At 39.4% G+C, this 26,487-nt stretch overlaps 1 protein-coding gene across 4 annotated transcripts in view; it reads right to left on the bottom strand.

The window, feature by feature from the left end:
- RFX3 (regulatory factor X3) overlaps window positions 1–26,487 on the bottom strand; it is a 384,699-nt gene that overhangs the window by 266,608 nt on the left and 91,604 nt on the right. Inside the window, exon 1 of one of the 4 annotated variants that reach the window (XM_032427527.1) lies at window positions 14,887–15,042. The exons of 1 other annotated variant lie outside the window; for it this stretch is intronic. Coding sequence is in view for 1 of the 3 variants with exons in the window: in XM_032427523.1 (XP_032283414.1) it covers window positions 13,622–13,643 (22 nt within the window). In the remaining 2 variants the exon portion in view is untranslated. Of the gene's footprint in view, window positions 1–13,621; window positions 14,123–14,516; window positions 14,590–14,886; window positions 15,043–26,487 lie in introns of those variants that run through there. 2 more of the 4 variants (XM_032427524.1, XM_032427523.1) reach the window with 2 other exon arrangements.

Genomic DNA, 26,487 nt, shown 5'->3' with positions numbered 1-26,487 from the left:
GAGGGGGAGGGGTTGGCCCATATAATCTCTAATGTCTGTTCTAACTTAAAAATCCTGATTCTAAAATAAAACATCCTAATTATGCCTACTGGAATCCCACATATTTGTGCCATTTAGAAGCATGTGTGTAGCTCTAGTGACAAATTGTTTCACCTCTTTAATCTCTATTCTAGCACCCTGGATGCCCCCTTTGGTCAGCTGTGCAGAGCCAGACAAACTAAAGGGGCGATGGAAGAAGGCGGTACAACAGTTAAGCAGAAACAGGGAGAGAGGCTGAAGTTGAGCCCGAGGGAGGAAGACACTTATCACAGGGGGTCTGAGGTTCCAGCTCCAGACCCAAAAGGTTAACTGCTCTGCACACAGGGTCAAGTTCTGAAATAACAATTCTTGGATAAAGCTTTTCTGTACACGGTGTTCTTCCAAATTAGAATATTAAGTTGTTTGCTCTTGGGAAGTTACTCCAGTATAGAATAAGTGGACCAATATTACATTTTTCACACTGGAAAGGGCTTGTTTTTAAATTACGTTCTAGGACATAAATGGAGTAGTCACATTTTTAAAAAACTTCTAAACGCTAGAATAAAATTACCAGTGCTTTTACTGACACTATACTGAATGTAAAATAATAAAATGCCAAAGAAAATTATACTTTGATGCTGAGGTATCTAAAAAGCACAGAAAATGTTATTACAAAAATGTTTACGCTGACGTTGCATTAAATTCATAATAAAATCTGTGTAAGTATGAGTGAAATTAACGTGCACTCCATCATTTGTTTTGCAAGGTTACATTTATGTTTTGTTCAAACACCGGCTGATTAAGCTTTATACTGGCATTCTCTTGTATACATCACATCTTCTATCTACTTTTGGAAAGCTTAGATATATGAGAATCTAATAATTTAAATGTTATTAGAATCTATAACTCAGATGTTTCTTAATGGCAGAAAGAATTAACTATAACTCTTTGAGAAAAGAAATGGTAGTTTAGTTATGGGATAAGATCATCTAATTAGCGCATGACTTTGGATATTTTATGTCACTTTACCATTCTGTCTGGGTCGTAGTCACCTGTAGCAGAAATATTTTAAAAGACTGAAAATATATTTTATTAAGTCATATATATTTCTATGGAACTGTTTGTCTTTTTTTTTTTTTAAGAGAGGGAAGAAAAGGTGGGGGGTTGTGCAGGGGACGAGGGAAAGAACCTTAAGCAGACTCCACACCCAGCGCAGAGCCCAACTCGGGGCTCAGGCTCGATCTCACGACCCTGACACCGTGACCTGAGCTGAAATCAAGAGTTGGATGCTTAACCAACTGAGCCACCCAGGTGCCCCTCTATGGCACCTTTTGGATCAGAGAGAAGTTTAGCAATTAAAGTTACATAACCAAAAAATGCAGGCCTTATTTAATGTAATGATTTTACTTCTTCATGCCTTATTCATTTAATTAAATTTAAACAACAAGAAAACATCAGCTTTCGAATAAAGAGATTTAGGTCTACATCTTGTGTTGTTTTTTAAAATGCCATTAATCATTGTTTGTTATACATATTAGTCTGCTCATTACAGAATAATTTCCAACATGAATAATGGATTTTTTTTTCTTTGCTATAGACTCTAGCATTAGAAAATAAGCTTCTTTCATACCTGACCTCAGTCAGATAAAAAAACTAAGGAACCCTCCTCATTCCCTGAGGCAGTGAATCAGAAGATATTAAACTGCTTTGAATGGTGGCCTAAGTTATCAGTATATCAGCTCTCACCAATGGATGTCTCTTCCTTTATGTTCCATTATGTCCCATAACAGAGCTGCTAACTCTGAACCGAGTATCTTAGTAGTTGGTTCTCTTCCCTGATCAACTTACAAAATGGCTGTAACAGCTCATCCAAATTTACCTACACACAGGTTACAAGAATGATATACAAAAGATTAACACCATTTCACCCCCGAGAGGTGCATCTCACACAGCGGTCTTCCTCTGTCCTGCAAACATAAGCTGCTGTCCTTGCCCTTCCTCCCTTTTATAATGATAGGTCAGATTTCAAGTAGGAGAGCCTGGAATTATGAAGCAAAACACTTGACAAATAACTGAGAACAAACTTCCTGATTTAGAAATGTTATTCTGAGAAGAAACAACATGAGGATTGATGAAGATCAATCACTCTCAACTATTCTGTCTTAAACAGAATGTAAGCATTGTTTCAAGCCTCCACTGAGTCTTTCTTAATGTTAAATTTAATTTTTTTTCAGAGAAACACAGAATAAAGAGGGATTCAAGTTTATTTCAATAAACAAATATTTCAAATTATATAGCTATAAGAACAAGAGAAGGTATTGTTAAATACGTGTGTTGGGCACGGGGCGGGGGGGTTCATTATCCTGTTCTCTCTACTTCAATGTGAGTTTTAAAAAATTCCAAAATAAGGGGGCGCCTGGGTGGCTCAGTCGGTTAAGCGACTGCCTTCGGCTCAGGTCATGATCCTGGAGTCCCGGGATCGAGTCCCACATCGGGCTCCCTGCTCGGCGGGGAGTCTGCTTCTCCCTCTGACCCTCCTCCCTCTCGTGCTCTGTCTCTCATTCTCTCTCTCGCAAATAAATAAATAAAATCTTTAAAAAAAAATAAAATAAAATAAAATAAAAAATAAAAAAAAATAAAAAATTCCAAAATAAGGAAATTTTAAGAATATATACATTTATGGTATACAGTTTTCTTTTTTTTAAGATTTTATTTATTTATTTGAGATAGAGCAAGTGAGAGAGAGAGAGAGAGAGTGCGCACAAGCAGGGGGAGGGGCAGAGGGAGAAGAAGCAAGCTCTCCACTGAGCAGGGAGCCCAACGCAGAGCTCGATCCCAGGACCCTGGGATCATGATTTGAGCTGAAGGCAGATGCTTAACCGACTGAGCCACCCAGGCACCCCTAGTATACAGTTTTCCACTATATACTGGCCTCCCAACTGTAAACTGCTTTAGATACCAGATAAGCTAATAAGATCCCCGTTGAATATATCAATTTTGTATATTTCATATACTACTATTATATAACTTTGTAATAATAAAATAATTACGGGCGCCTGGGTGGCTCAGATGGTTAAGCGTCTGCCTTCGGCTCAGGTCATGATCCCGGGGTCCCGGGATCGAGTCCCGCATCGGGCTCCCTGCTAGGCGGGGAGCCTGCTTCTCCCTCTGCCTCTGCCTCTCTCTCTCTCTCTCTCTCTCTGACTCTCATGAATAAATAAAAAAAAAAAAAAAAAAAAAAGATAAAAAAAAAAAATAATAAAATAAAAAAAATAAAATAATTACAAGGAAACTCCGATGCAACATCTCAACTTAATGCTTTCCTATATACAACATTAAGTAAAAGTTAGACCCCAAGCAATAACAAAGGTCCCACAGCCTTACTATAAATATTTTCAACAAAATATTATAAATATTTTCAACAAAGTACAAGCACCCCCTATTAGTCAAAATCACAATAAGGCAAAAACAACAACTGTTCATCCAACAAATTATCTCGCCAATCAAACTCTGATTTATCCACTTTATTTTTATCACTACTTCAGAATTCTCCACTAATTTCACTAACTACATTTTCAATATCTCCTTCTACCCTTTTTGTCCTTTTTGGTTCCCAAATATCATCTCTGTCATTTTTGTAGCCCTCTACAATTTGAAACCTTAAGAAATATGTTCACACAGCTGGGAATATGTAATTTTGGTCTAATACCTTATTTCTCCCTTTTCTTTATTTTTTTAGTTTGAAAAAAAATTTTATTGTGGAAATTTTCAGCTCACACAAAAGTGGAGAGAATAATACAATATTCCCATCATGCAGCCCCAACAATGAAACCCTGAGTCTTCAGGATTCCTAAATTAACCAAAATAGTACAGGCACTAAATACAACTTGATATAAATCCTTTAATTCCTCATCCAAAAATAAAGCTAAAGGGCAACAACATAGAACTACAAGTTTACAGACAAATTTACCCAATTACCTGAGGCCTCTGTTAGCACGCTTTTGAATCAAATTTTAGATTTACCTGATTCACCCTCATTCTTACCCCATTCCCTCAGATCAAGGTGTTGTTCTGGGCATGGGGTGTCATCTCGTGGCATTCTTTCTAAGGTTTATAAACCAAAAGGTAAACTGGAACTTCCAAAGCCCAGACAGCAATGAAAATTAACAAGAACACAACAGAAGAAACTTATATTATCCAAGAAAGAAGCTTTTATTTCAAAATTTATCAAGGGCACCAGAACTGGAGGTGAATGAAGTTTCAGGACGGCTACAATGACCTCCTCAGCAATACTCTGATCTACATCTCCAGTGCACGGTCACTTGCATTTCTATCAAAACTAATAAATGCTCAAGCAAGTCTAGCCCAATCAAAATATTAAAATGCATCACCTTCCAATTTCAGAAACAAAATCCCACCTCACTTCCAAGCCATATGGCTCTCAAACCTTTACTGAAATATAAATCCACATCTAATATAGAGCACTACTCATTCAACATTATTTAAAAGGTTTTAAATTTCAAAACTCGGCAGACTTCTAAAAATAAAGGAACAGATCAAATGTTGATCCAGCAGTATAATATCTTAATCTACTATAATTGAAATGAATTACAATTTTTGTCTTTAACTACAATGAATTCAACTTCAGCATTTATGGCCTTTGTTAACTAAAGGTAGCCTCTAAAAATCATCATAAAATGTGAAGCACTATTAAAAGTTGTTCCCCAAATCGCAAAGGTCATTCAAAGAACTTAAGTCAAACATTTCCCTCAATTTTCTGTGCCTCAAGAAAACAGCACTAGAGTGGTTCCTAATACTGTTACAAGATATGTATAATGCAAAAACTAGTGAGCAAATGTCTGACCAAAGTTCTGAAACACCAAGCAAAACATACATTAAAATGACTTTCTAAAGACCTACACACACACAAACACACATATACACAAAACACAATATATAAGCTGCATTCTATTTTTCTTAATATATGTACACCCTAAAAATGTAAAATGACTTTTTAAACAAAATGTTTTAAAATGTCATTTAGAAGCATGCAATATGACCTTGTTATAAAGCAAAGAATTCTAACTTTATCTGGTGACTGTGTATTAGTTTTTTCCTGGTGGGTTTTCATTATGCCACATCAAAACACATTCTGTACATTTAAAATGGTAAAGGTGATTTTAAGACCACTAGAATAGTATCTTTTCATGTGTTTTTTTATTAATGACCTTTACACTGACACTTCATTAAAACTCATCTCCGAGACTGTCATCAGACATAATCAGATGCCAATCAGCGAAAGCCTGATATGAGAGATTATACTCTTTGGTTCTTTAAAATGTCAGCCTAAATAGGAGCAGGGGGAAAAACCTAGGTTCTATTGCAAAAAAATACATTCACAAAACAATCTACCCAAGCAAATGTAGAGAGGTGGATCTGAAACGCCATTTCCATTATCTGGCACACAAACTAGATTTTCGCAATACTCCTTTCTTTTATCCCTACCTTTCTAAAAAACTTGTGCATGACCAAATCACAATATAGGCTCCTTAGAAGAATATTATTGCACATCTACTAATGCACTAAGAAGTAGATATATCCAGATAGAGGCAGTCTCTAAGGAGAAAAGGATCACTGATAAATAGGAAGTAGTAAGACCCTATTCTCACAAAAGTACATGTACTGTACAACACTACAGCTGAAAAGCAAAGAGAAGTGGAAGAAACACTGGATGACCTGAGTCACTTCTGTCTCCCCCTCCCCATGTCCAGAGTTCCCACATCAAACCCCACTCCCACCAAAACTTTCCAGTACAGAAGAAAAGGACTGGGTAAGCATGCAGTGCACTGGTATTTAACAATGAAAACAGGATATGATTTCTAAATGTATCTCTTCTTCCTGGCTCTCTCCAGTAACCTCCCTCACCTACCGACCCGCAACTAAAGCATGAAAGAAAGAAACAAGTGATAAGCAAGGACTTTCTAAAATGGTTTTGCATATTAAGGTAAATTATGTTGACTGAGACTAAAGAAGGCCAGATCCATTTTTAAGAGAGATAGTTATTACATCTGAAATTACAAAAAGCTATAAAGTGTCGGAATCTGGACACAGTTCAGACACTTGAATATGTTTATATTAATCAATAAAAAAACAATCGTTCAAAATAGTTTTAAAAGTTGTAAAAGATAATTACAATCTATTACTCTTCCATACACTTATTAGATTTGTAAAAGAGGTGAGGTACAGCAGAACATAAGACTTATCTTGAACTAATGCAAAATATGCTTCTTTCCGCAGTCTGCAATGCTCTAAAATCTTGACGTCCAGTTGCCAAATTGACATTAAAGTAAAATTTTATGAAGAGGCATACTTCTTGACCAAAAGACACAATATTTTTTCTGCCACCAAACCTGAATAAGAAGAACGATTATTTAAGTATAAACAATATTCAGGGGAAGAAAGCAGTAAGGATCACCGATGGAAAAATAGAAAAGAATACGAGCGTAGATGAGGGGAATGCTTCCCAGAGCAGGGCCCCAAAGTAATCCAAAGGCACTTGCCCAGACTCCTTGACAGGACTTTAGCTCTTTTCAAAAGCAGCTGAATAGCATGAAGAGAAGAAAAAGTCAAGGCTATAATAACTGGGGGAGAAATGGTAAAAATGAGACAAAGAGAAACCTAAATTTTTATTGCTTCTGATGAGAGAGCTCACGCTATGCCCTCTCCTCCCTCCTTCCCTCTCTCTCCCTCCATCAAACTGCCTATCCACAGACTTGGGAAATTATGTCCCGTTTTAAATATCTCATTGGTGAGCAACAGGCAGGAGCCCCAACTGCCAGCCACTTGTCTGGCACACAGACATAGAGGAGCTGGCTCGGCAGGAGCTCAAGCTGTGAGGCTCAGCTAATTCCTATGTGGGTGAGCAAACCAGGGCACTTGGCCACAGCTCCCTGTGGGGGCCACTGAAATGGTGGGACCTTCTGAGACTTGCCGTAGGTATGGCCATGATGCTTGACCCAGGCTCTGGGTTTTCCTTCTCTGTCGTTCTTAGCAGAAGAAAGAACAGGCGAGCAAAACGCCAGCCTCTCGGCCCATCGGACAAGGAAACACCAATTCCTGGCTCCCTGTTATTGTCGTGTTTTCCTTTTCCCAGTGCCAATCTTGCCATGGAATCCTAGACTAGAGGGCTTGAGAGATCACACAGCCCTACTGTTTCATTTTACAGACAGAGAAACTGAGACCTGGAGGGTTGAAGTGAGCAGCCCAAGGTTTTACAGTTAGTGTTACACCGAGTCCCCCAATAGACCTGGGTTCTCTCTTCTGTCCCGTCCTTTGGCCGGCACTTTTGAAGACCTTTGCTTCTCAGTGTCATCCCCCTCTCTCCTCTCTCCGTCCACACCCCTTCTCCATGGATCTGTCTCCTCTCACCAGCTAAGGCACTTTCATTTTCAGATGAGCCACCTCACTCTTCGTTTTCCTGGGCTCAGCTCCTACCAGCCCTTCCCCATTTTTGCCTCAACAGGATCAAGAACCTCTGGTCGTCCTGACTGAGCAAAGCAAAGGCAAGCAGTACTGACTGGGTATTACAGCCTCTAATAAAAGTAGTGAGAAAGAAGTATCTAGGGATTGAGTCAGCAATGGGCAGACATATGTGATGTGCAAACATAGTGTTTGGGGGCTAGACGAGAGATTTAAACGAAAGTGCTTCGCCAGAGGCCAGTACCTAGCTAGCCAGGACTAGGACGGGAGCCTCCTGGAGCAAAATCATGCTCAGGTTACATCATTAGTGGAACAAGGATACGTATTTGTTCAAGAGGGCAGTCAGACAGATAGAACCTGTAAGAAAATAACGGCGGTATAACCTGGCCATCTAAGTCACGTTCCCTGGCTTTTTCCCAAAAGTTCCTTTTAAAAATGGGTGTGAAATTCACTGGAAAAAAAGCAGAGGAGATGGCTGAGCTGAGAGCCTGCTACTTCATATATTGGGACTAACTGTCTATAAAAACAATGTAAAAGGAGTCATATAATTAAACACTTAGCAGGACTGGGGAGAACGAGAACAGGTAAGATGAGCGAGGCAGGCAGGAAAGCCGTGCGTTATACAAGGCTTCAGCAAGAAAGATGACACGCGGTTTTGAGTCGTCAACTTTCAACTGGGTCGTATAAATCACATTTCCAGTTTGAGAAAGATCAGGACTAGCTAATTTAGATCACTCTAAAATGGAAAAAAAAATCATTCTCAGTCAAAATGCTTAGAAAAAAAGATATATAGCAAATTACTAGATAGCAACGTTAGAGACAGTTGAGCAGCCAACTGTTTCTTTAAACATCCTTGAGAGCCAAGGAAAGAGCACCAGAGATGACATTTTTCCTCTCTAATTTCACATTATGTTTTACTGCATAACATTCCAAGGTTACTTTATACCTCAAGATTGGGGTTGGCAAATTATTCCAAATTTCCTTATGGCTACAGGTATACAAGTGGTGACCTCACACATTTTTCCACCCTTAGTAAGATGATTCTCAGCAGTGCATTATAAAATTGTAGAATAAGTCCTCAATGAACTCATCTTTATACAGCTATTTATTGTCGTTACATATCAATGACTACATTTTATATAAAGTCCATTAAAAAGGGCACAAAGTGTTTTCAAATGAATTCATGTATAACAGATGTGAAAAGGAAAATATAAATTGGATGACGAAATGGACAATGGGAATTGTTAGAGTTTATGAAATGTTGCATTATGAGTTCTCAGGCTGAGATCCCTGGACCAGGAGATTTATCCAAATGTAGTAAAAGAATGCCATTATAATCAGGATGCAGAGTAAAACTAAAACATAACTTTGGGCTAACATGCTATTAATCCAGTGTAATAACAAGACTGGTTATCAAGCAGTAATCCAAATTGATTCATGTCTTGGGGAGGAGATAATAGTTACTTAAGGAGTATACACTACTGGGCAAAATCTTTCAAAACTTAGGGCCCACTGAGGTGATGATCAGGAACATTTTAAAAGAACTCTTAGATGGCATAAAGATTTAAAAAAGTATCTTCTCAGTAGTCTCTCATAATAAGGATCAACATGTATTAAGCATGTACTCTGTTATCAAATACTGAGCAAAGCACATTACGTGAATTATTGTCAACCTTCACAAAACCCTGGAAGGCAGGTAACGTAGATCCTATTTTTCAGATGAGAAAACTGAGGCTAAGTTAAGCTCAATAACTTGTCCAAAGTCCCATAGCTAATAAGATCATCTGAAACCTGACCCTAAGGCTGTGTTCTTAGCCAATATCCTTAACCCATAACTCCATTTAAAGGACAAAACATATACCTATTTGGTACTCTAAATATATTTCCATTTTTAACTGATTTGTTTTCATTAAGTACATCCTGTACCTTGATATGAAATATAAAACTTCAAATACAAAGGTTTTAAAACAATCTCATACACTTTAAAAATCTTAATGGCAGAAACTAACTGGTAAACTGCAAGACCACAATGTAAAAGAAAAATGCCTAACGTAACAAAACTAGTGTTTAAAAACAGTTATTCTCTACTGATGTTTCTAACTCTTTGTGACATTCCAACACATGAAGTACTATGTCCTATAAAGGGACTTTTAAAAAATACCACATTTTGCTGATTATAGTTAAATGTGGGATAATAGTATAGATCAATCCAAAAATCTGTTATCCGGAGAAAAAAAACTTATATAACTGTATCTTTCTAATTTTCCTTGCAAAAGACACTGACTACCACTGTTTCAGTATTTGTCTTTTAGAGTATATACTGCTGAAGGAGGAAAGTCAGTGATGCAAGAAGAGCCCAAGAGACTGAATTCAATGGTTCTCCTAAAAAAAAAAAAATCACACTAAACAAATATTCAGATACAGAAAACAATATCCAACCATCTGTAGTTTAGAAGTATATGGCACAGAGCAAGGCAAAGAATCTAAAACTTTTCAGATAATAAAGCCAAATTAAATAGTCAAACAAGACTACTTCAACAGCTTCAAGTGGGGACTGAATTCTCCAAATTTTTAATATTATTATTGTTGTTGATTTAATTAGCCTGACAACTATTATTACCACTTATACTTTTGAGGTAGTTTTTAAAAATCATACTGTAAAAGCCTATCATCAATTATACCATATAAAAAAGTTTTAAGAATTTACAATATATCCATATATGCCAACAATACCCAATCTATGGAGTACAGAACCAATACTGCCAAAATAGTATGATTCTCAGGTTAACCTAAATTTTTGAAACAGAGATTGACATACTTGCATAGGAACATGATCAATGTATATACCTAAAGGACTAATGCTGATATTCAAACTATGCCAAAGTATCAATCTTGATATTATTTTATGTTGTGCCAATATATATTATACCAGTACAGAGACAGGCTTTGGTACAAAACTGCCAATTAAGACAGTGTATTAAATTTAAACTCAATAGAAATAAGGCTATTATATGCTTGAATGCATATATAATTAACATTTTTTCTTTAAATAAAAGTTCTAATCAGTTCACATTTCTAGTGATGATAATCTCATGTTGCAAACAGCACAGCACCCTCTGCTGCATCTGTTCTAAGATGTATAAAATGCCCACAAAAAAGGATAGAATCAAAGTAAAAATGAACCTTAGAAATCAATCGGTTGATACTCTTTTATTTACTCCAGTACATATATTTAAACATTAATGCTTAAAAACAATTTTCACTTAAAAAGACCACTAGAAATGTTAGTAACAATTGAAGGTCAGGAAAATGCTTTAGTTTGAAAATATTTAAAATAATAAACAAAAACAATATTGGTTTCCAATACTTATTCAAATTAAAATAATGCTGTCAAAAAAAATTCTTTAAGGATAGCATGGCAAAAGTTAGGTTGTCATGTTAACCAAATTTCACTTTATTTAAATCTTCCTTGGCTTTTTGCATCAGATAATTTTGATTTGATTGTGTAAAGTGCTTATACAACTTATACAGCTTGAAAATAGAATGATAATCAGAAATAAAAGTATGTTAATCAAATTATGAATCTTAATTTGAATAGTTCAAAACTTCTACTTAAAGAAAGAAACTTCCTAGGAAAATAATTAACTCCAAAAGTATATTTTACTAAGGACAAAAGCAAAGAACTGCTTCAGACAGCCCTTTTGTGAACCACTGGAAGTCCCAACACAAAGCCCTAGAAATGAAAGTGACACCTGTTTAAAGCAACCATCTGTCCCTAACAAGCTAGATTTAGTCAAATCCACTTAATCTTGGATTTCCAAAATATGGGAACACTATGCACCTGTGAACAGAGAGGAATGTAAAATCTGTTTTGCCATGGCCACTGGGAATCTACACCCAACAGTTAAAGGCAAATGATTCCATTAGGGAAACTAAGTTGTTTTGTTTTTTTCTTTTAAGTAACTAGAAGTAGAGCATTTTTGTCTAATGTTCAGCATCAAAACAAACAAACAACTAGTCGACTCATTTTAATTTAAAGGTTTACTTCCTTGAAGACTCTTCACAATTTAAAAGCTTACTTCTTTGGTATTCTCATTTCTTGTAACACAGTTGCACTACATATGCCAAGAACAAAGTAACACTCCCATTAGCCTGCGCAGGGAAGATTTTTTTTTTTTAACTCTTCTCATACACATGATGCTACATTCACCCTTTTAAACACACACACACACACACACACACACACACACTCTCTCTCTCTTACACTTTAAAAATTTGAACAGCAAAATCATACTCCATCTACTAATTTCTTCAGTTGGAAGTTTAGAGAAAAGCATTCACATCAGCTTTCTCAAGAATAAACAATGTTACCAAAAAGTAACATATCATCATTTACATAATACATTGAATCTATCTTGACTAATGATTTATTCATTTTTTAACCGCTAATTTTTTAATGGTAAAAAGTTAACCACATTGAATTTGTTTAGGGTACACAATATTTGTTTAGAGTTAAAGGGTGTTAAATTTATAAACTATAAACCTTTTGAGTACCTGAATACAGGATTATCTGAATACTAGAGAAATACTGTTATTTTTAAAATTAGGCATAACTACCACATATAATAAAAACATTGTGGAATGATGCACTTTAGGAATGCATTTTAGTGTACCATCTTATGCATACAAATGTACTACATAAATATGCCTACACCATTTAATGAAATTCATAGGCAAAACAATCTCAAAAGCTTGAGATAGGCATTATGACATACAATGAATCACAGATATTTAGCTATTCAAAACAAGTTTTAAGTAACTCCTACTTAATACTTTTTGTTTTAAAGCATGGTCACTTTCACAGATTTTAATTAGTCTGAAAACTGAGAACACAGGAGAATGCCAATACATAATATAGTTCTTCCTAGGAAAAATATCACAGAAAGAAGAAACTAAATGCTAAGTATTCACCCTCGTGTTAAATTTTAAAATTTATCATTACGTCAGTATTTCTAGTGACTATTTCCTCAATCCATATGAATAACACTGACATACTTGAGCCCAAAGCACCTCTTTTATACAGCAACTTTTATACCACCTATGTGCTTTTAAAAATGGGTAAGAGAATTCAATTTAAGTTCTGCTCTCAGATCAACTTGTGACTGAAAAATCTAAATTATCTAAATTATGGATAACTGTAATGAGTGAAATGCCTCAAAAAAGTTCTTGGACACTGCAAATAAAAATATTAAACCATAACATTAAAGCATATAATCTACTCAGCTGAAAACCTATTATGTAAATGGCATAAGGTCTGAAACTGTCTCAAGACAGCAAAACTCCTATTAACTTCAGAGACAGTTTATAGGACCCAGGAGCTTCACCATCCAAAAGTGTTCAGGCATTTGACACTCATCTGAACAGAAAAAAAAAATACAAGTTAGTATTAGAGATTTGCATGGAACCCAGGTTGGGGAATAAATATAAAGAAATTTGAGTGCTCTGAGAAAGACTTCTTTCATCCTCAGTTAAAACAGCAATCACAAGGCAATGAATTGAAAGAGGAAAAGTTTTTTGAAAACCCCAACTCTTATTTTACAAAATACTAGCCTTAATGGTGTTACAATTACCCAACCTGCTCATTGACAATCTCAAGAATAATTAATACTGTCACATTATTCACAGGCTTCTCTGTTAGGTAAATCAATATGTGTTTGCTGTGAGAAAGAAGACTGTTTAAATACGTATTTTAAAATCCCAAATTGGAAACTTCAATATGTACAAATAAAATAGCACACTATATCTGTTTTAGCACACGTTCATTATCAAACTCTTTACCAATAAGCTACTAATTAAACGTTAGGCTGAAAAATGAACAAATTTACAGGATCTGTAAAATTGGGTTACCTCTAGCCAAGAGCCCTACTACTTGAGGACTGATAAGTATTCAAATCTACAGAGAAAAATAGATTTTTAAAAGACAGACTTAAAAAGAAAAAAGTTCTCTCTCGTCAGCACGTTTAAGTCACTGTCCAAAGAAAACCAGAAAGTAAACAAAAAGGAATATGTTAAGTACACACATGCCTAGATCTTAACAACCACAAAGAAAGTGAAATATACACACGTTTCAAGTTGAGAAGCTTCATACATTCTTTATGAACAACTTGACTTCAATTTCAACTCTCAAAGGAAAAGGAACAGAGAAGATGAAGAAAAAAAAAACTCTTTAAAGTACTACAACTGTCACAAATAACATTGTAAACTGAGTTCTCACAAAGCTTCCCTATGCCCTTTCCCTATTTATCACACACAAAGTCTCCTAACCACAATGAAAACTGTGAACACTCCACTGTGGGGAAGGAGGTTCATCAAAGTGAAATGGAACCTCACTACCACCCCTCCCATCTCCACATGAAGGATAAAGCACTGTCAATAACTACTAACCCAAGTATCACAGATGCCCTGCATCTGGTTTAAATCACAAGCACACACACGCGCGCGCGCACACACAAACACACACACACACACACCCCAAAAAAGAAAGAGAGAGGAGAGAGACTTGTTTTAAAAATCTCTTTTCCTTTGCAGCAAAGAGTTCAGCGAAGAGGCCCCTGGTTTCAATGTGTGTGCAAGGGGTGTGGGGGGAAAAGAGGGGGGGGGGGGGAGGGAGAGTGCTGAATGGATATTAAGACTGTTTGCAGCACAAAGAAAACACAGTTTTAAAAGAAAAAAGAAACCGTGCAGCTGATGATGGCAAAAGCAGAGCAGCCCATTTAGCACAAGGCAAAGAGGGGCAAAAATGAAGGGAATAGGCGGTGGGAAAAGTTCACCGTTGTACGAGGATAAAAATAACAAAACCCATAACAAGGCCCCACAAGTGCACAACAACAACAAGACACCACCTCTTGGGTCCCCCCGGCACGCTGCTGTCTATTTCGGTTTGGGGAGAAGCAGCAAACCAGCAGCTTTGGAAAAGAAGAAAATTAAAGGAAGAAAGCAAGCAAGCCTTATCTCTTCACCTGACCCTCCTCCTCTGAGCCAGACCTAGGGGAGAGCTCCACCATCCGCGTCGGGGAACTGTGGCTCCCTCTCCCGCTCGGCTCGCAGCCCCCAGCGCTCCCGCTCCATCCCTGAAGCGCGGCCGCCGAGGGCCGGGGCGGCGCGGCGCCCACACCCCCGAGCCAGCCGCGGCGCGCTCGGTCCATTGTAAACAAGCCGGGGCACGGAGCCCCTCGGCGGCGGCGCCGCAGCGGCAGCCCCCGGTGTCAGGAGTGAGACCCCCGCACAGCCACACTCGGCTCGCGCACACGGACACACACACGCACGGACACACGCGTTCACACGCAGCCACACGCTCCCACACACATGTAGAGACCGAAGAATATTCACCTTGGCTGTGGATTATTGTGGTGTTGTTGGTGGGTGATGGAGATGGTGGTGGTGGGGAGGAGGAGGAGGAAGAGGAGGAGGAGGAGGAGAGGAGTAGTTGTTGTTGATGGGTAACAGTCGCCAGGACTACGGTGACTATGGCGCTTGATTCACAAGGCAACGGTTGCTATAACTCACAAAAGAGAGAGAGAGGGAGAGAGAGAGGGAGCGAGAGGGAGAGGGAGACACTCGCACGGGGAGGGGTGGGGAGGGAAGAGGGGAGGAGGCGGGCCCGGCGAGCCGCCGGAAGGGGCGGGCTCGGCACCGTGACGGACAGCCCCGAACCCGGGCCGGGGCGGAGGGGGGCGGGGGCGCGGGGAGTGCGAGGCGGGGTTCCGAGGAAGGGCTCCGAGGAGCTGCGCTTAGGTTTGGCGGGGGCTGAGGCCACCCAAGAGTCCTCTCGGAGGTACGCTTACTACCCGCGCTAACGAGGCAGCCGGGGGAGTGCAGGGGCGTGGTGCGAGGGGGACTCTCTGCGAGGCGACAGCTGCCAGTCCCGGCAGCCAGCTTTGTGCAAAGAAACCCCAGAGCCGCGAGAGGGTAACGAGTAACCCGGGAGAGGGGGTGTTGAGGGCGATTCCAGACACTTTGTGGGGAGACCAGCTACGGCGGGGAAAGAATCACTTTGAAGAGCGGTCTCCTCCCCCGCTCCTGGCCTGAAACATCATTTCCGGGGCGGGGCGGGCGGAGGGTCCCGGATGTGCCGCTGCTCGCTCGCTTTTTTTTTTTTTTTTTTTTTTTTTTTTCCTTTTTCCCTTTTTTTTTTTTCTTCGTCGTTTCTGAGGCGCCGGCGGTGTTCGCAGTTGCATCCGCCTCCTGGCTTCTAGCATGCCTGGGCGCTTCAGAGCTCCGGAGCTCGCGCCGGGCTGGAGGGTCCGAGCCGCCTGCGCCCTCCTGCTCGCGGCGCTCCGGCCGGCTCCCGCCTCTGCGGCCGGGACTCGGAGGAGCGCGGGCGGCGGGGTGTGAGCGAGCTGCCTCCGCCGCCATCTTAGAGCAAGCGAGCCCGGGGGCGTGTGGGGGCCGCGCGCCGCGTCCCGCTGTCCCGCCGCGGCGTGGCGCGCGGACGGCGGGGGCCGAGCTCGTCCGGCCCCGGCTGCGGAGCGAGAGGCGAGGTGCTCCCTCCCTGCCTGCGGGGCGGGCGGCTGTCCTCGCCGGAGGGCGAGAGAATGCCTGGCTGTCCCCCTCGGCGGAAGGCGCTGAGGGGTGGGGTAACTCACACCTGCCTGAGATAGCGCCCCGTTCGTTTCTGCCCCCCACCCCGAAGTAAGCTGCTCTCTCTCCCCTCTTGAAAGTTGACCGAACCGGGGGATCTGAGCTCAGCCCGCTGTCCTATTCCCTGCCTCGCCCCATTGACAACCTGCGGTATCTGAGGGTCTTGTGCTTCCGGCTGTGTAGACGAATGGCTTCCTCAGTGATGGATGCTGTTCGCACACAGCCGGCTCTCGGGAGCCCGGCCGCTCGTAGCTCCGGGTTCCCGCATACTGGTCCAGGGCTGTGCACGCAGGAGTCCTGCAGGCACATCCCCGGGCCCTGCCAGTGCCCCGAACCTCCAGCACAGGCAGCTAAGCTGCTTATCCAAGACAATAACACTAGAAGTAGAGCCTAAGGAAGTCAGTTCTCGGGAGGCTTAATTTTTGCACCTGCAAAATAAGGGATTTGGGCCGACATAGATTCCCAGTGCTAAAATAATAACAGCGACCATTACTGAGCGCTTACGCTGCCCCGGACATTGTGCTTAGTGTTTTACATACATTATCTCATTTAATCCTCGCAGCGCCCACTGTTAGGTACGAACTACTCTCATTTTAGGGAAAACAGGCACAGAGTCTTTAAATAGTCAGTGGTTTTGTTTCACTGCTCCGTGACATGGAGTATTAGATAAGGGTATTTTAGGAAGCAACTACTGAAACAATAGATTGAGGAAAGTGATGTTGCCGTAGGTAGTCTAACGACATTACAACTAGGGTGTTGTAATGGAAGGGTGAACGCCGCGAGCCCAGCGCTAAAGCTAAAAGGTTTCAGGACTCACGGGTACTAGACCCTTTTAGTCCGAGGCAGGTGACAATGCGGTGACCAACAGTTGTTAAACTCTCCAGATTTAGAGTAATAGTTCCGACATACGCGTGGAAAGTAAGGTATGCGTCCCCGCTGAGAACTGGTAATCATTCTGAACATTCATTTCGCCACATTTACAGATGTAAAGCCCCCTGTCCTTGCGACGGTGTGCAGGGCGGTTTGCGCACACCCCACAGCACTGAAGAGCTCTGCTCTTTCAGTTGCACTGCTTGTTACGGTTTGCCTGCCCCTTCCCTCGCTGTGGCCCTGGCTTCTTACCGCGGTCCGTGAGCGCAGGTCATTGACTGCTTTCAGTCTGCGGGCAGGAAAACCGCTTAATGAAGCTTGTGCGCAACTGTGTCCCAAGAGTATAAATAGGTACTTTGAGGAACTCTTAGAAAAAGTGTGTGACCTTTATGTGACGACATTGTAACACCAGCTTTAGGCTGCTTCGAGACTGTTTGGTTTTGGGGGGGTGTTGGGGGTTTTGGGGTTTTTTTTTTAAACCTGTTTCTTGATTTGGCCTTTTCCTGAGTTAGGAATAGATAAATTTCTTTAAGTGAGTTCTTAAAAAGTTAGGATTTAGACTGGTTTTCCCTGTTTTAAGATAGTTGATGGTAGGACTTCTAACACCATAGTGAGGTCACTACAATATGAAATTTTCAATGTTACCACCACACTGAATCAGATAACCAAGCTACCAATTCAAGCTCTAGATTCAGAAACATGCTGGGTTATATATGTATGTATTGTTTTGTGCTATAACTAGTTATGAAAGGACCCAGAAATCCCCTTACTTCTAGTCACTTCTGATAGGATCTCCTTTTTAGTCATTTTTAAGCATAATTGCAATTTCACATATATTGTACATGTATTTCAGGAATAAATTACGTAAGTCACAGAAAAGACCCAGCAGTGTCTAGCATTTACCACCTGTTACAGACAATACACACTAGCCTCAATAAGAAAAGACACCTAACCAAAAAATATTTTATATTCCTTGACAAATGCAGTAAACTGCCAATGCAATAATTATTTGTTGAGTACCAAAAATGGGCCATAGTTCTTGTCTGTAAAATGCCCAAAGTCAGTATCTGTGAATTTAAAATGCTGTGTCCTTTGAACTTGGATTGTTTCTGCTCTCAGCTTGGACTGATTGGCAGAGACATCGTTTAACGCGTTTGTATCTGCACCACTTGAAAACTACGAAGCCTGGATTATGTATGGATGAATACTTTATAAATCACTCTTAAGGGTAAATTTCCTTTTCAATATTGTCAATAGGTTTTTTCCTCTTACTGATATCTGCTGCATATTCAAGAACTAATAAATTAACATTAATGCTCATAAAAGGAAAAGCTGCTTATGAAAAGCTAAAATACTGACGAGGATAGGTTTACTTCTGAAAAACTGTTTGTATGAGAGTTTTGAAAATTAACGTATTGGTCTGTCACAGCTTACCACTGAATTTGTGGTGAATCCTTGTATGAAGCAGAAACTGCTCCTGTTTCAGACTTTTCATTTGATTATAATATCTGATTTTCTTCAGTTAAGGGACACCTAGAGTTTTAATTCTCATATGTGAAATGAATAGTGTCATTTCAACCAGTATTTACTGAGTACTTATGATATGCAGAGCACTGGGGAATTAGACAACTAGATTACTAATTGCCTTTACTAGATCTGAAGTTCTGAGGATGTATGAATTATCAATAATAATAGAGGGATGCCTGGGTGGCTCAGTTGGTTAAGCATCTGCCTTCAGCTCAGGTCATGATCCTGGGGTCCTGGGATTGAGTCCCACATCTGGCTCCCTGCTCAGTGGAGAGTCTGCTTCTCCCTCTTTTTCTGCCCCTCCCCCTCATGTGCTCGCTCTCTAGCTCTCAAATAAATAAAATCTTTTTAAAAAAATAGAGACTGGTAAAGGCCAAGGTAATTCAAAACTATACATAATTTGCCACTGTTCTCTGGAGAAACCCCAAATCTACCCATCCTCACCCAAAATATATTTTGGTTTTAAAAACGTAGCAATAAATAAATAAAAACAAAAACACTGCAATATTTTTTCTTCTGGTGGATTGGCCTTTCTAATTGTGTTTTAAGTAATACAAACCAGGTGTTTACTCAGCAGTACTGAGGTATATCTTATATCCCTACATCCATATATATAACCAGGAATTGAATTTTTACCCCAGCACAGAAAGATAATAATAGAATCCTATGTTGACTAAATTTTCTCAAGACCAAATACACACATGCAGCTTTTTCCCTTCAATTAATGCAGAATGTCAAATACAATATTTGTAACATTAAAATCAAATAAATGGAGGGGTGCCTGGGTGGCTCAGTCAGTTAAGTATCCAGCTCTTGATTTTGGCTCAGGTCATGATCTCAGGGTTATGAGATCGAGCCCAGCATGAAGATCGATGCTCAGCACAGAGTCTGCTTGAGATTCTCTCCCTCTGCACCTCTCCCCATTTGCATGCTCAATCAATAAATAAGTAAAATAAATAAATAAATAAATAAATAAATAAATAAATAAATAAAATATTTTTTTAAGTAAATAAAATAATTGGAAACAGCCTAAGTATCTATCAGTAGGAGGATGGAAAAACAAATTGTGATACATTCATACAATGGAATACTATTGAGCAATGAAAAGGAACTGGCTAATGATACATAAAGAAACATGGGTGGATGAATCTCAAAAACATTACGTTCAGCAAAAGAAGCCAGGCACAAAGAGTACATACTGTATGAATCCATTTACAAAAAGGCCAAGAACAGGGAAAACTAATCTGTATTTAGTATTTCTAGATGGGATTTACTGGGACAGCACGTAGGAGAATTATCTAAAGTGACATAGAGTATTCTGCACTGCCCACCTTGGTAGTGACTAGCCTATATGGCTATTAAAATCTAATTGTAAATTAAAATTAAGTAAAATTTGAAAGTTCTGCAATCACACTGGTGACATTTTTAATTTATTTTGGGGGGATAGCGGGCAGAGAGAGAGAGAATCTTAAGCAGGCTCCACGCCCAGTGCAGAACCCAACACAGGGCTCCATCTCACGACCCTGAGATCATGACCTGAGCCGAGATCAAGAGTCAGACGCTTAACAGACTGAGCCACCCAGGTGTCCCTCACACTGGCAACATTTTAAGTGCTCTGTAGCCACAGTTGCCTAGTGGCTACCAAATCAGACTACAGTTACAGAACATTACTATTGCAGAATTTCTGTTAGAGTGCTGTTCTAGATTTTGTTTTAGGTAGTATTTACATGTGTGGTTACAATTGTCAAAACTGTATACAGTGCACATTATATATGCATCATATGTCAATAATACCTGCCCCCAAACCTCAGAAATCACTAATAGACGTATTTATTATGGTATCACCTACCCAGCTGAACCCGCTTTTTCCTTAATATTTCATTCAACACTGCAGAGAAAAGGATAATTAATAGATAGTAAAATTATCCTTGGCAAATCTTCAAAAATGTGTTAAATGTGACCATACGGTAGATAATGTTGATTTGCCGCCCAAAGAAGTGAGTTCTGCCACGTTTGGATCCTGAATACATCTAGAAACCAAAGGAATTGCTTTTGAGGGCTTAAGTGAATGCTAGATAATTAAAGAGATTGTTTTTCCTATTTCCCTGTTGGAATGGAAATATCTTGTAATCTTATTCTGAGGTAACATTAGGAGTATTTGAGAGATGTTGATGCTAACTCTGACCAGGTTGAGAAAGTCATGTAAACTCTCTAGGTAACAGTTAAGCCTCGACGCTTTTGGAGGTGCAAGAAAAGACTGGTAAATCAAGGATTAAATAGTGAATGATCTCAATTCTAAAATTCTAATTTTCATGGATTTTCACACGTGGCACACCAGGTAAATTGGTTCAAAATTCTAAACATATATGTTCTTGTAATACTTCTGTGAAATTAGGAAATTTTTTTTGGTGGAGGAAATACTTCTTATAAATTTAGTTGATACTTCCACCAATATTTCTTAACTTTATGAACCACAGGTATATTTTTACAAGATAATGAGTTTGAGCTGTTAGAGATTAATTCTTACAACTTAGGGATTAATTCTCATAACTTAATCAGCAATGTATGCCTAAAAGTATTTCATTTTTACTCAATTATTATCAAAGGTTCTTTATCAAAAATGTGATTTTATGGGGCGCCTGGGTGGCTCAGACGGTTAAGCATCTGCCTTCGGCTCAGGTCATGATCCCAGGGTCCTGGATCAAGCCCCACATTGGGCTCGCTTCTCCCTCTCCCTCTGCCTGCCACCCCCCCCCACCCTTGCACTCTCTCTCTGTCAAATAAAAAAATAAAAAATCTTTTTTAAAAATGTGATTTTATTTGATCCAGTCTTTAACTGGCAAAGAAATGCTTTTTAAATTGGTTCTCTCTCTCCCTTTATTCCCCCTGCCCCTTTAATGTAATGTACAGTCTGGAAAAAAACATCTCCCAAGTTCCTGTAGGGCCATTATTCCTATTTAAATATACTAGAAGTGTCTTCCCACTGGAACATGTCAAATATTTCACCGTCCCCCTACCAACATCACAATACATTATAAAGCCTACATTTAAATAGTTTTTTAATACTTATATCAACAGTTAAAGCATATGACTGAATTTTTTTCACCCTTATATTTTTTTTTTACCAACTTACCTCAGCCACTAATAAGGAAAAAATAGATCACTTAATTCAAATTACATGAATTTGTGTCTTGGATGCCGTTTGTTTTGTTTTAAAAAGAGAATTTACGTGCATGGAATATTTTTTCCAAAAATTTTGTTTTGTTTTGCTTATAAACATTTTCATTTTGAGGGACAGGGAACACAAAAATACACATTGTACAGTGGAATGTTTAAAACACTTGCTTCCAAGCACTGTTTGAAATTTTAGCTAGTATTTTCTTCCATAAAAGAGATTAAAGTCATTTTTAAGACTCCTAGATCTGGCTTAATGTGTCAATGTACTTACTAGAATTTGGTTTTGGAGATCTCCAGCCCCACATCATATCAAACATAGTAAAATGTAGTCATATAACACATAAAATATACGTAACGAAGAACTGAGTTACAAATGACATAATGGTAAGTTTGTAGGCATCTAATCAAGTATTTGTTCATCTTGATCTGCAGCTTTCTTTGCATATTTTCAAGTCAACTTTTTTTTAAGATCAACATTTTCAGAGAAGCTTGAAAAATGTGTAATTCCTGAATATAGAGCTTCATGAATAAAATGGCCCTGAAATCCAAATTCAGCAGGACAATGGAATTTAAAATAATTTATCTCTTAATTTATTTTTCATTCTTCCAATGGGGGGGTTGAGGGAGTGTTAATTAACCAAAAGATATGGGAATTCACTGAGATAACAAAATTACAGTAAGCTTCAAATACTGGTTTCATAAAGATGAGGGGGAAAAAACTAATGTAATCAAGAAATAGAAAAATTATTTTCTAAGATGACTTAAGTGTATTTGAACTCAGTACACTAATTTGCCCCTACAATCTTTACTTCATTATAAAATTACACATAAAAATCAAGACAATTGGATTTACATTGTCAGGACAGCCTATTTGTAGCTTCAAATGTGTGACACAATAATTATAGACTTCTTGTTAAATGTGATATCATCCTTCACCCACAAGAAGTAACCCTTAAAGAAAGAACACTAATTTGGTTGAAGATCGATGAAAGACAAGAAATATGAATGTGAATAATTTAAAACGATATATAAAAGTCTGACAAGGGATTTTTCATAGGGTTAAACATGCCTATTTTTGAAAGTGAATAATTTTTTAAGATTAAGTTCTCCCTGAAATCAAATCAAATCAAAAAGATAAAAAGTAAAAATCACATAAAATAACCATGTCATTTTCTTTCAAGTCACTACTGATTCAGTGACCCAACAATGTAATACAAAGCCCTGTGTTTCTGGAAAAGCCAGAAAATACATTAGCTTCTACGGAACCAGCTATAGAGAAGGCAGAACTGAATGATGAAGAAATAAGAAGATCTAGCATGCAGCTTTATCTGAGTAGGCATTCACACTGCTGAGGCATACTTTCTTGGTAAACTACGGAAGTATCCAATATAAATAATTCTTATAATTCTTATAAGAAAGTTTTTAAGTTAATTTAGTTGTGTAATCAAAACATTAAAACTTAGCATTTCTTGAAAAAAACAAACACACTACTATATTGGGCAATCATCTTTGAGAAAGAAATATCCTAAAAGTTTATTGTAGACTTCAAAAGATATAATGCTTACCCGTCAGAAACAGGTAAGATAGGCTGGGAGCTGTAACACCTTCGGAAGGGAAGTCAACACGAACTTAAATAACCCACAAACACTCTTCATCTGATGCCAACGATAATGAATTGATATAAAGGTGAGAGAAGGAAAAAATGTAACCAGAAAATATAATCAACTGAGGTGTTTTGGATTTGGGGGGGTTGTTTTGTTTTGTTTTTTAGTGTTGTGGGTTGTGAGTTGATTTGCTCTGCTCATCTTTTTTCATTTGTGGAGAAGAAACCATGAAGGAAGTAATAGTTGTAAAGGCAAATGTAGCTAAGACTTGGATTAACGCTCTAATTAGGAATAGTGAGACACATTCTGAAAACTGGTAGAAAGGAAATAATATGTGATCGTTACTGAGCATAAAAAACACCCAGTTCCCAGATATTTATTGAGGATGTCCTATATATGCTACAGGGTTTACCAAAGGCACTTTGGGGGGCTGGAGGGGGGGAACAGAGCAGGTAGAGAGCAAAGAAGAAAGCAAGATACAAAAGAACTAAAAGTCAAAGTTCCTCCCTGTGCTACGTATCTTTTATTCTTCCAGATTCTCTCATTCTCTACTTGTCTTTGCTCTCCTTTCTAGAAGGCTGACCTTCATGAACCACCTCATTGGATTCCCGTGCTTTCTGGTCTCCACGAGCAGGCAGCACTGACAGGAGATTGGAGTCAGGGAGGAAGGAGAGTGAGGTCTGGGTATTGCTACCCTGTTTCCCTCCCTACATTGTTGCTTCAGAATAGTTGTATCCCTTGACTGAAGATTCTGATAAAGGCTCCTTCCCCCTCGTACCTTTGGGTTTAGGGGCGGTAACAGCCCATGGTTCCCTAGGTTGATGCATCATCCAGTTGGCTCCCCTATACCCACTAGGCCCTCTGCACTTTAAATCTCCTCAAAGTTGCCTTCTTTCTCGTGTGTGATCTGTTTCTTCTTGGGACTTTGATGCCACCAAATAAGATCACAGACTATGGGGACACCTGTGTGGCCCAGTCAGTTAAGCATCTGCCTTTGGCTCAGGTCATGCATGATCCTGGAGTCCTGGGATTGGGCTCCCTGTTCAGCGGGGAGCCTGCTTCTCCCTCTGCCCCTCCCCGCTTTGTTCTCTCTCTCTCTGTCTCTCTCCCTCAAATAAACAAATAAAGTCTTTAAAAAAAAAAAAAAGATCACAGGCTATGTATTCCTCCACTAGAGCTGCCATAACAAGGCACCACATACTGACTGGCTTTAACAGAAACTTACTTTCTCAAAATTCTGGAGGTTAGAAGTTCAAGATCAAGGTGTCCGAGGGGTTGGTTTCTTCTGAAGCCACTCCGTGGCTTGTAGATGGCCACCTTCTCCCTGTGTCTTCACGGGGTCTTTCCTCCGTGTGTGTTTATGTCCTAATCCTGTCTTTATATGGATACCAGTGGTATTGGATTAGGGCTCACCCTAATGAACTCATTTTAACAAAAGAGCCCCAAATACAGTAGCATTCTGAGGCTCTGGGAGTCAGGGGTTCAATGTATGAACTGCAAGGTGGGGGAAGACAATTCACTACATAACAGACTTGTTGAAAAAGAAAGATATGGAAAAGAAAATAATCTCAAGATTATGAGTATAGTATAAATATAAGAAAACTTACTCTGAGCAGAACATTGGAAAGGGGGAAAGGGGGGAGGGAAATGAGCACAGGTGTATAATTGCAAATCTCAGTGACACATTGAAGTGGAGACACCCATACAGAAACCACAGGAGCTAGGAAGAACCGTCCAGTCTGGAGACTGAGCCGGGAGCCTTCTAGTAACAAAGTAACAATCCTAGCTAACATTTAGGAAGCACCAGACAGACTGCTAGTTCTCTTTTCCCTTTCCTCTATCATAACAGAATTTCTCTTGTTTTTACTGGACCCTTTCCACAAAATGACCTTTCGCACCTCCTTTTCCAGTCTTACTTGAAGCTAGGTGAGGACTCGTAACTAAGTTCTGATCAGTGGGACGTAATCAGAACTGTTCATGGGCCCCCTTCAAAGAAATCTTCACCTTGCTTGCTTTGCCCCTTTATCCTTTCATCCCCTTCTCCACCCTGCTGCTCAGAGCTAGAGTACTACAAACTTGGACCAAGCCAGGCACCGGACCATAACAGAATCGGAGACTAAGTCCCTACCGATTATGAGACCCCTAGACTGCCCTGTATTATCTATGTTTACAGGAGAAAAAAAAAAAAAAAATCATAGCCATCTTGTTTTTGGTCTCCCAGTTAAAATGAATCCTAATCAGTACAAGCATTTTCTAGGTGCTAGGTACCCTTCTCAGTTTTTTACATATATTATTTTAATTAATCCTGTTAACAATTCTTTATGTACATACTATTATTATCCTCCATAAGGAAACAGAGATTAAAGTAATTTTCCCTAAATAACATACCTGTAGAGTTTAGGACTTAAACCACACTAAGAATCTGGTCACTCTATTGAGCCCCCTTTCTCTAGACTGATCTTACACCCAATAATCCTGTTGATGGGGAATATGGTCATTTTTGAAAGCTACAGCCTAAAGAAGAGAATCCTATTTGATTTTGCAACAGTGCTATATGTTCTATCAAAGGAGGGAAAGCAAATGAAATGCACAACTTTGGCAAACTTCTGTACACACCTATAATCTTATTTTCGCTGCTTATTTTCTCCTAGAATTTGCCACCGCTTTGTTGACCCACAACGTGTCTCTTTCTAAACTTAAGTTTTAAAAACTTGACTTTGGAGCCTCTTGTGAAGCTCTAGAAATCTAAGATGCATTTGCTCTGTAGTTATCTGGCTGTGATCAGCCCCATAGGGCAAGAAGGTGTTTCAGATCTGTGCCACAAAGGAGCTTCCCCTTGGCCATATTCTGCAGGAGCCCTTCTCAGGGCCCCAGCTGGGATAATCTTTGGTGCGATCCAGGGGCAACTTCTGCACTTAATTGTCAGATTCCTCTTGAGAAAGACTCAGCTCTCAGTCAGGAGTCAATCCTTATGGTGACAGTCTCTGTTGCACTCCCTTTAGCAGCAGGAGAGCTTTAAGAGTGTTACTGGGCTTTGTTAACCCCGCTCTTAGAGAAACTGGAGAAAAAAGATTTTAAGGGCATCCTGATTTTTTTTAATGTTTGGAAAGAGGAAAAAACTGGACCAGTGGAGATTATTCTATTCCCTTCCCATCTGGCCACATAAAAGGCT

The sequence above is a fragment of the Phoca vitulina genome, unplaced genomic scaffold (genome assembly GCF_004348235.1).
Source record: "Phoca vitulina isolate PV1807 unplaced genomic scaffold, GSC_HSeal_1.0 scaffold37, whole genome shotgun sequence".
Classification (NCBI taxonomy): domain Eukaryota; kingdom Metazoa; phylum Chordata; class Mammalia; order Carnivora; family Phocidae; genus Phoca; species Phoca vitulina.
The sequence above is the reverse complement of the archived record's forward strand: the minus strand, read 5'-3'. Positions and strand labels throughout refer to the sequence as shown.